The 14,218-nt window shown below is 32.7% G+C and overlaps 1 protein-coding gene across 1 annotated transcript; it reads right to left on the reverse strand.

Moving 5' to 3' along the window:
* Positions 1 to 7,934: 7,934 nt before the first annotated feature.
* Positions 7,935 to 12,762, reverse strand: LOC100799413 (long-chain-alcohol oxidase FAO1). The gene is made up of 3 exons (XM_006582198.4): positions 12,297 to 12,762; positions 10,359 to 10,631; positions 7,935 to 9,742 (listed from the first exon to the last, which is right to left on the reverse strand). The coding sequence occupies exons 1-3, from the start codon at positions 12,531 to 12,533 to the stop codon at positions 8,003 to 8,005; spliced, it is 2,250 nt and encodes a 749-aa protein (XP_006582261.1). The 5' UTR covers positions 12,534 to 12,762; the 3' UTR covers positions 7,935 to 8,002.
* Between the last annotated feature and the right edge of the window lie 1,456 nt (positions 12,763 to 14,218).

The following is a 14,218-nucleotide window of genomic DNA, read 5'->3' on the forward strand; positions in this document are numbered from 1 at the left end:
TACTTTATTTTCTATATTATTTTTTAATGGTACAGTTTATACGCATATGTATCAAGGATGTAAAATTATTATTTTCCTTTCCTTATACTTCATCCAATAGATATGGCTAAAAGTTTTTTTCCCTTTTGATTTAAGTGGGTGAATGTTGAGTGCAATTGATTCAAACTATTTTGAGGTGAAAGTTGTGAGAATGAGTGTTTGGTGGGGTCCAGTGTAGCTGCATTTTTTAAAGGAGAGTGACACAAGAGAGAGGATAAAGAGAAATGAATCTCTTACACAGTTTCAAAACTAGCACAACTAATTATGCATTTTGTACTACATGTATGTTCTTAGATTTTGAATAGTAAGATGTATGTTTCAGTTGTTGTTGTTAGAATAATGTAGTTCAAGTATCATTGGACAAAAAATGCTTTTAAATTCTAAATACAGATGAGAGTGAGCGTGTGTCTGGTTGCCAATGGAAGAAATGATCACATTCTTTCATATGAACAAAAAGGCACAATGATGTTTGAGGGAATTTTCACTAATGGAGATATGTTAAAACTCATTAATCAATCTTGAAAAAAAGACTAACAAAGATCATGAGATTTTTTGAATCTCAATTTATATATATGATCAAATTTTACTTGATATATCCAAGTTTGTCTTATATCTCACTTAGCATTGAAATATTTAATTTGTAGGCACTATTTGTCTTCTTGTTTGCATCATGATCACGACATTCGTTGTTGGACACTATACTGATCATCATCATAGGTACAAAAGTTTTTCATAAACTTTTGATGCTTATTTTTGTTACCAATGCTTTTGTACGTTGTTGTCTGTCATTATGTACTTTGCTTTATATACAACTTTTGTTCATCATGGGTGAACCTTAGATTCCCGTTTGAGATTTAATACAATGATTATTGTAAAAAATTTGTATTAATCGTTGTATTGAATCTTGAATTGTCCATTTGGACAGTTTGGGAAGAGTCATATTTTTATGGTAGATTCATGCGTTAAGGTTAAGATTATTTTTTTTGAATTTGATGAAATTTTGGAACAATGCATTTCTAGTTGTTCTCTGAATGCATACTTAATTGTCGGGGAATTAATTTTACCACTTTCATGTCGTGTACTTAGAGATCAATGTGAAATGCTGCCAAAATTTCGTTAAATTTAACAAAATAATCTTAACCTTGATGTATGAATCTACCATAACAAAATTGTCTTCCTCAATAGGACCACACCTTAAATGAAAAAGTGACATTTTCATGCATCGAATAACTTTGTGAGTATCAAAGAGTTATTATTTAGATGGATCAAAGTTGGATGAATAAAAGTCGCATGAGCCCTGTGTATGAGGAAGGCGTGGAACAACTCTTGCAATTTTCTTTGGAAAGAAGTTGATCGGATGAGAACGAGAAAGTTTTTTGTCCATGCATAAATTGTTTGGAAAGAAGTTGATCGGATGAGAACGAGAAAGTTTTTTGTCCATGCATAAATTGTTTGAACAGGAGACAACAAATACTCATGGTGAATTGACTGACATGCATAGTGGGTCCCAATTTGAACCGTTTGATGTAGAAATGGAATATTGCTTAGAGGATATGATTGACATGCATAGTGGGTCCCAATTTGAACCGTTTGATGTAGAAATGGAATATTGCTTAGAGGATATGATTCATGATCTTGAACAAGAGTCTTTTCAACAAGCACATGCCCCTATGTATGATACATTGCAAACTAATTCAAAGAAGCCTTTGTATCCGAGGTGCAAGAATTCCTTGACATTGTTGTCAGTAGTGTTAAGTCTAGTTAATGTGAAGACCAGATATGGGTGGAATGATATATTAATTGTGGAAAGGTACATTGCAGAAGAAGCCATTGAATTTTGTTTAGAGTACATTGAAAAAGCAAAACCTGTTGGGCTTCCTGAGTGGGAGGTATGGGTAGAAGAGTTGCAACAAACTCATTTGTAGAAGAGTTGCAACAAGCCATTGAAAGATTGGGAGGTAAAGGTTCAAGAGGACTGCATGTTATCACTCCAAGTGTAGAAGAGTTGCAATAAGCTCATTTGTATGTATTGAATAATAGTAATGAAGTTTTGCCATATATACTTTGCCATAAAGGTTTAGTGAAGGAAAGTAATCCAAAAATGTCTAAAAAAAAGGTCTTGAAAGAGCATAACAAGACTTACCTAGATTGGCTTAAAGATATAATCTTTATTGATGACAATGCTTTTGAATCATTAAGAAAGCTAGCAGATGGGCCTAAAATAAATGTTATAACTTGGCAAGGATACGATATAAACAAGTATTCCTTTTATACAAAAGCACAAGACGAGAAAAGTACAATGCAAAATAGTGGGGTTACCTTAAGGGATGAATCTCAACACTTTGCTAGTGTACATAATGGCAATCCCTGTGTAGCTTCCATCCCTTACTTTGGTTTCGTTGAAGAAATCTGGGAGCTTCACTATGTGAAATTTATCGTCTGCATTTTCAAATGTAAGTGGGTTGATAGCAATATCGGTGTGCAGACTGATGATGTGGGATTTACATTGGTAGATCTTAAGAAACTTGCTTACCAGAATGACCCATTCATCATGACAGAACAAGCTAAACAGGTATTTTATGTTCAAGACCCTTGTGATGAAAGGTGGTCAATGGTTCTACATGGGAAAACAATTGGTGTTAATGTTGAAGATGATGATTCATACATTGATACTTATGTTAGTCCTTTGTCCACACAAATGTCTCCTAACGTCGCCAGAGAAGAAGAAGCTAAGGATGCTCATGCTAATCGTAATGATCATGATAAAGGAGAATTAGTTAACATTGTCTAATGTAATTTTTTTTATTATATACTTCATTTTAGTCCATTCAATTACATAAGTTATGGAGTTTTGTGATTATCTTGAAAATTAATGTTTTTTTTTCTTTACAAGCAAATGACTACACCACCTAGCTCTCCTCCTCTTGATGCAACATGACATTCCCCTTCTACCATGAAGCAGATAAGAAAAGCCACATGCCTAAGATCATTGGCGACTAGACCAGTTGGGGTAGAGAAACCCCTGGTCCATGTGGATCTTACAACAGGAAAAGCTTACGATCCCCACAAAAAGAAATTAAGAACATATTTGGGGATTGTCACTCAAGATAAGGTAGATGTGACATACGATAATTGTAAACAAGGCCCTACTGCGCAGAAGGATTTGATATGGGAGGATATTCAGGTATTTAACTTAAATGTTGGATGTTGTTGATTAACAATAAAATTGTATTTTAGTTTATAATAAAATGTAATTTTCGTTTGTCAGGCTGAATTTGATACCCCTGAAGCATCTGATCTGAGGACCAAAAAGAAAATACTTCAGACTGTAGGGGAGCGGTGGAGACAATTTAATTCAGATTTGACTTTGAAATGAGCACTTGCAGCCAACAAGAACAATGTTGATGACACTGCTTGTGAAAAGTACAACATTAGCAAGGAAAAGTGGACCCAATTTTGTCAGAGTCGTAGAGACCCTTTGTGTGAGGTAACTTTGTCATTTTCATTGTTTTAAACATTAAATTTACTTATTATTGTCAGTAATAATAACTTTGGATAATGTTTAATTTTTAAAGGATGTGCGAAAAAAGGCACATGCCATTTAGAGACAAAACACTGCCCCTCACGTGTTGTCTCGTGAGGGTTATGAGTTTCTTGAAAAGAAGTTGATGAATGAGAAGAAAAAGAAACAACTAGAGGAAGCTGCTCAATCTGGAAGCGCTAACACCGTGATTGATCCTCCATCTCCTATCAGACGACACGTGAAGTGGAAGATGACTTGTATCGAGAAAATTGGTCAAATGAGGTCTAAGGAAGCAAATGAAATTACTGACAAGATTGAATCACTTTCAATTGTTAATTGTAATTATTTATGTTTATTGTATGATTGAGTAAACCAATAAATGTGTTTGTTACAAGATTCGTTGGAGGAGCAGGCCTCACTGGGTTCCTTTGTCGCCCATAGAAGTTAGGATGTAATGACTGCAGCCGGTGTTATGATCAAACAATATTTTGGACCGGCTCCAAGGACCTCCATCACTTCTTTGTCCATGGCTCCCGAAGAACTGGAGCAACTGACGCAAAAGATTAGGGACCAGTTGGAGGAGTCGATCATAGAAAAGTGACTAGCAACTAATGTTGTCCTTTAGCCAGATGCAATCCTAGTTTCAATCGCAGATGCAATCACAGGGACTCGCATTACCTTCTGAGCAAGAGGTTGGTCTTTCAGCTGCTCGTGTTAGCAGAAAAGAGTGTTGTGTTGATCCCTCAGGGAATGACCTAGACACGGGTGACTCAGAGAAATGCGGGTTGTACGTCAAAGAAAATCCTCCCCGCCTGGTTTCCCTAGGAAGACTTTATAAGGGGTCCACAACCGTTCACAACATCCCTTTGCACCATGATCAAGTTAAGGTTGGTGTTGAGGAAGTTAGAGATGCAGATGCTCTTATTCCTGTACCCACTCAAGAGGTTCAGTTAGTGGAATAGACACTTAACACCTTCATTGCTTGGTTGACACATCTTGTGAAACGTTTATCCGAACATGTATTTCATTGTGATCAAATGTTTTTACTTCAATTAAAGTGTTCACTGTTATTAAATTATCTTAATTAACTGTGTTGGATAAATAGGGAGCTATGGGACCGGACAAATTTGTATGATGTCAATGATCCCCTATATCTAATGACATTGACCATCCCACAACTTTTTCTAAAGCCGTTGTAGGTTATATGGGATGTTACCGTGTTTGGGCTGTTTAATAACGACTTCACCTTGTAGATAAAGCATGAAGATCTGTATGAAATAGCACACGGTGGTCAATGTCTCAGCATCTTTGTTATACAATTATGGATTCTTTAAGTCACTTTATATTATTTTCTATTACCTAACTTATTATTTTAAATTCATACATAATTAACTTTATTTTAACAACAATAGGCATATGACCGAGAAAAGTATGCGATCGGGAATTTCGATGTTTATGGATTCCTCGAGCCACAGTCCATACAAAGATCTGGACAATCACAATTTGAATCAGAAAGATACATTAAGAACTGGATGCAGAATTTAAAGAGGGATGTGTTCCTAGGAGCTTACTTGAATGAGTAAGTTAAACTGAACAAATGAATTTAAATAATGTATAATAATATAATAACTTATATTGTTCTCCACTGCAATACACATTAACAAATATCGTCATTTTGCCAAAGGAAAATGTTGTCATGTGATTTTGTTCGTTGCATAATAGGCCAAACAATTACCTTAAGGGAATAATTAACAAGTTAGTTTTATTTTTCAAAACATTTGCATTAGCATGAGTCGGGAACATCAATATTTTAATTGTACAATACGCATCCATGTTTGTATTGAATAGTGCTTTAAAAGGACTTGACGATACTCCACAAAGTAAATCCAAGGCTTCTACTAGGTAGAGTGTTGTTAAAGTAAACCATTTAAACAATGCTTCTAGTTATATTTTAATATTGTGTAGACTAATTTTTACTTAACATTGAATATCTAAACTTCATAATGTATTTAGTGTAATAGACAAAAAGAAAACCCTGAGTGTGAGTATTACGTCATGCACTGGATGTCTACTATAATCTTAGAAAGTTTCAAGAATAATTGGGAAACGATAATTACTTAATTCAAACATATTTTATTTTGTTATAATTGGTATTATATATTATTGACTTATGTTTTATTATATCATGCAGTATTTCAATGATGCTAGACCATTGGAATCAGAGAGATTGAAGGCGCTTCGCATCCAGTGGTCAACCTATTATTTGAAAATTAAAAATGAAACAATTAGTGTTTAAACAATTTTGGAATTGTAGTTTAGTTACTTTACATTTTTTACAATTCATGTCTCCTTAACATTAAATATTCTTTTAATTCATAGTAAATAATAATTTTTTGATGAAATTTCTGGTAAAAACTATTTGAAACAGAATGAAAATTATATGTTGTGGTTCTGCTTTTAAATTTGCGGGTTAGTTTGGGGTTATTAAAAAAAGATAACATATTAAAAAAACCTAAAAAATAACATCAATTTTTACTAAAAACGGATGTTGTATGTATATATTAATATCGGTTTTTTAAAAAACCGCGATGTTAAACTTCATCAACAACATCGATTTTTATAAAATCGATGTTGCGGGTAATAAAGCAACATCGATTCTTACCAAAAACTAATGTCTGTTATAAGAAAACAACATTGGTTTTTAATAAAAATCGATGTTGTTTTATTACCAGCAACATCGATTTTTTTTTCAAAATCGATGTTACTATATATATATATATATATATATATTAACATCATTTTTCACTAAAAACCGATGTTATATGCATATATTAACATTGGTTTTGGTAAAAACCGATGTTGATATGAAGATATATGACTTTTTTTTATAATTCTTACTATATAACATTAGTTATTTAAATAACCGATGTTGTAATTTTATGTTAACATCAGTTTTGGAAAATCGATGTTAACGGTATTACTTTCAATATCGCTACTTTCAACATCGGTTAATAACCAATGTTAAAAGTCCTTAATAATCGATATTAAAACCCTATTTTCTAGTAATGAGACAAAAGGTGGAAACAAGTCATGAAGGAAGAAATCAATGCCATAAAAAGAATGACACTTGAGAGTTGTCAAAATTTCTTAAGAGTCATGAAATAATTGGAATCAAATGGGTGTTCAAGTTTTAAAAAAAGAGTAAGAAAAAGAAAAAGTGGAGTTTGTTCATGCGAAGATAGAAAACCAAGTTGTAAATATTTTGCCTAAGCCCGTGGAGTTTGAAAATATTAGAAGATTGAAAGCAAGACTTGAAGTGCAGAAAATTAATTGAGAATTTTCTAATTAAGCGATGATGTTAGAAATAGTAATAGTTAGAAAATAAATGGGTGAGTTATTATTAGAATATGAATGAGTGTGAGCTAATAAGAATTATTGGACTTCATTTTTTTTAACCACTACATATTAAAAATGTTATGAGATTATGTACATTTAGTGTCTTAATTGAACAATTATACAATGCCTATGGATTGTTCTACTTTAAATAGAACACCAAATCATATAAACAAGTGTGCCAAATAAAGAAAATTTTCTCAATAATCTCTGGTCTCTTCTCTTTTTCTAACAATTTCTTCTCGTTTCGTTACCAAAACGCAATGAATTAGGTGTTCCCTGTTGCTTCCAAACATTTGTTACGGCATTTATTAGTTATTTCCTCCTAAGCTTGTCAATCCTATATCAGGCATAAATGCATAATAGCCTTTTCAAAAACAAAATTAGGTATGACCGCTAATCATGCCAATTTTTCAATTGCCGCAACATTCAACTTACCTACCGGGACAATCAAAGTAGACAACGAAAGTACTTGGCTGACATTATTCCAATCATTGTCTATATTTATTTGTTTAATCTTTTGTAACACCATATATTGAAAATGACAATTACACATTTCTGATCCACATTTAAATCAGGCTCATGCATGATGCATTAGTTTCTTTGGAAGATCCATGCACAGCCACGTCACTCCTTTACCCTATTATTTAAGCGATGTAAAGAAAAGTAATGTAGTACAAACATCATGTAAAATAAATACACTAAGATGCATGAAAATGCTAATAGATGTTTGACGCATCAGGTTGAGTCATTTTGTTCATGTTGGGTGTTATTGGGTTCAAATTTCAGATTTTTGTTATTGAAATCATCATTTTAGGTAAGTTTTGCTTCTCATAATAATTCTTTCTCCAAATTTATATTAAATAAGAAGCAAAATTTATCAATTTCCAATAAATTTTAAAGGAAGAGTGCCAGTGAATCACAATATCACTAGCATTCCTCTTTAATACATAACATTATAGTAAAAACACACACCTAATTTGATAATCAAACTAAAACAGCATGCTTCCAATTGAAAAAGAAAATTCGACAAACTTCTGAGATTATTTAATCCCTTCTAAGATAATCTACTATTCTATTAGAGATGCAGTATGCAGTTGATTGAACTGTGATCATGGGATTGACACCAACAGCACTTGGAAGCACACTAGCATCACAAACAAACAACCCTTCAGCCTCCCATGTCTCCCCATTTTCATCAACTGCACCTTCTTTTTCACTGACCCCCATTCTGCAGCTCCCCATTTGATGTGCAGAACTATATATGTTCCATTTCTCACCTGGTGAAAGTGCCCCCTCCATTGGACATACACTGTCCAAAAACTCTTGCACTTCATTTTCACCAATGCCATCACACTTAAGTCTTTGACCATCACTTCTGTGTGTTCCTACCTCAACTGCTCCTGCAGCTATAAGAATCCTCAGTGCTTGTTTCAAGCCAGCCTTCATGTTCTCCTTGTCAACTTCATTCAGCTTGTAGCTGATCCTTCCTTCTGTTGTTACCTGTCCACAAGCCATGTCTCTTATTATTGTGATCAAATGTGAAGTTCTAGGGTAATTCAGCATTCTTTCTTTGAAGTCTTGTCCTGATTCCCAAGGACACAGTGCTGCAAAGGATGCTGGTCCTAGCAAAGGGGTTTCAATTATGGCCCTTGAATCTGAATTGGAGTCTGGTGATGGCACTTTATGGACTGATGTTATTATACCTCCCTCATAGACTTTGCCTTTGAATTCTGAATCATTTGATTCTGGGAAGTATCCCCATGTCATTAGCACAGGGTGGAGATGAAGGTTTTTACCAATGTTCTTGTTTTTTAGTCCACTAGAGATTAACAAAGGGGGTGTCAAAAGTGCTCCACCAGCAGAAATTGTCACTTTGGCCTCAATTTGTAGCTTCATTGTGATTCTGCTGTTTAATGTTTTTGCCGTCACTCCTAAACATTTCTTCTTTCTGCCATTTCCACTCCTGTTACTTTCCAACAAGAACCTCTCAGCTTTGCATCCTGTTATTATTACTGCATCTCTTTCAACTGCATCTGCAAGCCACGTATCTTGAGTCCCTTGTTTCTCTCCTTTAGGACAGCCATAACCACATGAGCAGTAGTGATTCCCTGAAGAGTTTCTTGGCACATAGTCAACTTTGAGGCCAAGATTTTGACACCCTTTTCTCAGCACTTGGTTTTGGAATCCCTCTTGTGAACAGTTTTCTGTGACACCAATCCTTTCACACACATTTTCCATTGCAGAGAGATATTCTTGGCTTGAAAAGAAGGGAAGCTTGTGGCTCTCAGACCACTCTTTTAACACCTTGTGTGGGGTTTTAATGCATGCTGACCAATTAACAGCAGAGCCACCTCCCACTGTTGATCCTGCCAAAACTAGTACTCTTGAGTCCACAGAAGCAAGGATCCCTCCAGTTTCATATAGTTGATTCATGGAAGGTCCTTCTAGAGATGAATAATCCTGAGGAGTAAAATAGTTTCCTTTCTCAAGAACAACCACCTTGTGACCAGCACTTGAAAGAACAGCAGCTGCAACTCCTCCACCACAACCTGAACCAACAACTAGTGCATCACATTTGACTTTGAGGATGTTGCTTTTGGAGTCTAGTGTAACATTGAGGCCTTTATTGGCAAGAGACTGTTGAAGAGTGGAGTCAGATTCATTCATGGTTTCTATAATCCCCTTTTCAAGGGGCCTAGTGTTGGAGGTGTTGGTCATTTTCTCATCAGCAGGTACCTCATATCCAATGGCTTTCCATGCTGGGTTATCACCATTTTCATCAACCTGAAAAACATTTCCAGAAATTTTCTACAACTGTCCATTTTTCAAAAAAACTTTTAGGCTAAAATAATTCTGATCAATTTTCTATAACTCTAGTTCCTCATCTTATAATTTGGTTCAATTTGTTCTGATAAGTTTTAAAAGTTTCATTTTACTCTATTAAAATGTCTCTATTAGACTAAGTTGGCTCTTCTCTCAATTTACTATAATAACTTAGTCAACTTGATAACACATGACAAACTCTAAGAGATATCACATCAAATGAGCCTTGACAAGTTAACTAAAATTAACATAAAAAATGTTTAATTTTAGCTAATTGTGGTTAAGGCTCAATTTACTAAGTTAGATAAATAATAAGAAACCAAGTTGATTTTTCTGTCAATTTACTCTAACCAAAGGATCAATTTGGTCCAATAGAGTCACTTTAGTACTTTAAGAAACTAAAGTGAAACTTTTTAAACATAAAAGACCAAATTAAAACCAAAAAATAAAATGTACTAAAAATTATATTTTAGCCAATTTTTAGCATGTTAAATTGTCTATTACGATTTCACTATGTTCAGATGACAAGGAACAATGATAGTTAATAAGAGAACTTTGGATCAAGGCTGAATAATACCCAAGAGAAAAAAACAAAGAGGCACAAGACTTTGATGCAAGCAAAGGTCAGTCTAATGGGTGTGAGGAACCTATGCTTCAACCACTTCTGCATAATCTTTTCTCTTTTCTCCAAAGATATGTTTGAGAACTTGTTGATATAGGGCCAATTTTCACCAAGACAGAGGAAACCACAGAGCAACAAGGTGCCCAACCTTGTTGCCAGCAGCCATAAAACCACTCTAATCAGTATTACTGTTTCAATTAAACTTCTCTTAGTTATCATCTCGGCAACCTGTTGCCATTGAAAATGAAACAGGATATATGTGAGATATGAAGAATGTAGAGAAAAAGATTATTCAACTAATTTAACAAACATTACAATCACATTGTTCAAGTTCAGCTTAAAGAGTTTTTAAATAAATACCACCACATAAACGGATTCTACCAATATGGTTGGAAAAAAATGGGAATCTAAAATTTATCACAGTTGCACCTAAATTAGAATGCAATAAATCGATTTTAGATAAAAGAAATTTAATAGTAGGAGCCTAACCTAGACTAAATAATGAGTACCCTGGCCCCTAGTTTCACCACTTGGCTCTGAACTTTCTAATGCTTCATCATAAATTCATTGTGACGGTGAGTGATTGGAAATAAATAAAAAAAAATAAAACCAGTTGAAGTTATACTAAATAAATGAAGAAAAAAATAACCTATGCACTAATAATATAAAACAATTTTACACTATTATCCTGCTATCCAATTACAAACTAATTACTATATATATAATAACTATTTTAAAAAACTTATGAATTATATACAATATAAAAATTTACACTAACAATACAGTCATTAAATATATAAATGAATCCATTGATTTGGTTTGACACTAATGTATCACCTTTGGGATAACATAGTATTACAGGGAATTTCTTATCTGTGAAGCAGGCTAGGGTGCAGCGAAATGTTTCACTGTTTCAGCACTTCTCTTGGTAAGATGAAATGGATTTCAATTAACAAAAAATAATAAAATAATTGTAAGCACTAATTGTTTAGAAGATAAGCCAAATATTTATCCTTAAATTCTAGTAGATTAATGCTGCAATATGTTAAATTGAATCAAAAGTGAATGCACCAGTAATTAGGACACAAACTCATTCTATTTTTTTTTTCTCCCGTATTGCACAAATATATGAATGCCACATGAACTTCCTATCAAATAAACCAAATTATTTGAAAGCGGTTCTTTTTCAAGTACATGACCAGGACACGACACTCACATACAAGGACAGTAATAAGTAGTTGCCAGGCTGCAATGCACAATTTCAGTTATTATTTGTTAATTTTTCAGGTATAAGGTCAAGTGATATTTGGATCACATTTAATGATTTCTAGTATACACAGTTACATGTATCAATCCTTCAATTTCATTGCGAGATTCCCAAGTCTCATAAAAGGGGTGAATATCAATCTGGATTTTGCAATTACTGTCTTTCACTTACTAGTATTTGAAACCATTTAAATCCTCATATTTATGTGATCATCATGCAGGCACACACACATTAACAACATGGACAACTGCCTGGATTTGCGATATGCACATGGTAACTACGTGGGTCCCACTTATGCACTCAAAGCTGTTTTTTGCATACCGGGGTTTCTTGCAAAATCAGAACAAAAAAATAACACAGAAGAAGTGAGGAAGAAATTGTTAATTGCATACTTATAATACACTAGTATACTATAATATTACAGGATAAATAGTATTTTAGGTTTCTTAATTTTCGGTAAAAATTTATTTTAGTCATGCCAAGTTCTATAGAAAAAGACCAAATTTGCTGATTATAAAAAATAGGAGAACCAGAATCATCATTCTTAAAATACGATGACCAAGACCAAATTTAACAGGAAATTAAGAGTCCTGAAACATATTTTAATCTTTATTATATATTCATACCTCATGAGGGATTGGATAGCGAGAAGCAGAAATATCCAAGAAGGACTGAAGACTCTTATTGCTAGAATCATCATCATCATGGTCTTCCTTTCTGATCTTCAGAGCATCCATAGGCAAAGGAGGCAACACAACTTCACATATGCTTGTCAGTGACTCCATCTCAGCCGTAGAAAATCCATGTTTATATTTGTTATCTCCTCTCCCTCCCCTTAACAAAGGATGACACTCTTTTCTCATATCTCTTTCAATTTCTCTCTTTGATCACTTATGATGTTGAATTGTTGACCACCAGCTTAGTATGGCTGAGTACCTTATGCAAGAAGAACTATATGATATGCAAGGGTTTAATGGATTATGTGTATAAACATGCAAGTATTTATATATACACATAGAAATAGAGAATAACAATTATTTAAGTGAAAATAATTGTGAGGAGGTTGAGGGGGAAGAAAATGAAAAAAAAAAAAAGGTACATAAGATGTAATTGACCATAAAGTTTTTGTTTATTATTACTTTCATATAGTTTATACTTTTTGCGTTGTGGGGCGCCAAGGAGGTGTGGCTCCACTCTCATTAACTTTCGGAGTTTTCTATATCACACCTTCCATCGGTGGAAATGGGTAATTTACACGATTGGGTCATTTGGCTGCCATGTAAGTATGTATTTGTAACTAACTATGATCAGCTGCCCAACCTTTATATAGACATTTATTAATGAATATGTAACTATTTAAAGAATTAATGTTTAATATCTTTACTTTTTACTACTAACTAAAATTTCGATATAGACTTTTATTTATGAATGTACATGAATTTATAGAATGTTTAATATGCTTTTACTAATAAATAATAAGTTGTTTTTAGAAGTTAAAAAAGATTGTTAATATTTTTTTTGTCATGCGTCAAAGATCACATGTTAGCTTTAATTCATTGGTAGACTAATCTAGTTTATGATGTTTCATTATAAAAAAAATTATACACAAAGAGAATCAAATTCTCTCTGCACGCGCATATAACGAAATCTTACATATCCTATGGGTAAAATATTTGTAATATTTTGATTATAATAATTTTGTTTTATTTTAAGTTAATGTCTTTACCATAGTCATTAAAAAAATTATTTGTACATTATTTTATCTAAATTTTAATAATTTTGTTTTTTTAGTTAATGTCTTTACCATACTCATAAAAAAAATTATTTGTTCATTATTTTATCTCAATTTTCAAAACTACCCATGAGAAAAGAACTAAACTAAAGTATAGTATCTTTGATATTTTATATTATTTTTGTATAAAATTGAAATTTCAATTTGTTAAATTACAAAAGTCAGTCTTAATTATCGAGAAACATATTCCAATTTTTTTATTATTAAAAAGAAGTACTACAAATAATTAAGAATTTGGTAAAGAAAAAAACCTTAGACAGATCACATGTGTTTTAAATTTATTTGTATGCAACTTTTATTGCTGATAAATGATAATAAATGGTTCTTTTTTTTTTTAACCATATCCATCGAGAGAATCTGTAACAACAAACAAGAGACTGTTTGAATTTCAGTTGGCACGAATTTTAGTTACTTCTCAAACGTGCGGTGCGTTAGATTTTATCTCAGCTGATTCCACAACACAAATTTGACTTTTCTAATCTATACAAAATAAAGTCAATAATTTTAATTGTGGATAAAATAGTTAATCATTAACATTTTAATATATTTATGATTATGTAATTACTCGTAATAATTAATTTAATTTTATCATTCATAATAATTTTATTTGTAATAAAAAATAATCTTATTTGAGCAAATGATCTTACTCCACTCAAGTAAGATGATGTCTAGTAGAAGATATTTAATGTCTTTTAAAAAATACTTATAGTTATTTTTTACTAACAATTAAAAATTACTTATTTTATTCTGAAGTAA

Source organism: Glycine max, chromosome 6 (genome assembly GCF_000004515.6).
Source record: "Glycine max cultivar Williams 82 chromosome 6, Glycine_max_v4.0, whole genome shotgun sequence".
In the NCBI taxonomy this organism is placed as follows: Eukaryota; Viridiplantae; Streptophyta; class Magnoliopsida; order Fabales; family Fabaceae; genus Glycine; species Glycine max.

Excerpts from the sequence above, each read along its gene's own strand:
- LOC100799413 (XM_006582198.4), bottom strand. The coding sequence starts at position 12,533 with ATGAGAAAAGAGTGTCATCCTTTGTTAAGGGGAGGGAGAGGAGATAAC. Across the intron at positions 10,632-12,296 it reads GCTATCCAATCCCTCATGAG|GTTGCCGAGATGATAACTAA; the intron begins GTATGAATATAT and ends CAATGGCAACAG. Across the intron at positions 9,743-10,358 it reads TCTTTGTTTTTTTCTCTTGG|GTTGATGAAAATGGTGATAA; the intron begins GTATTATTCAGC and ends AATGTTTTTCAG.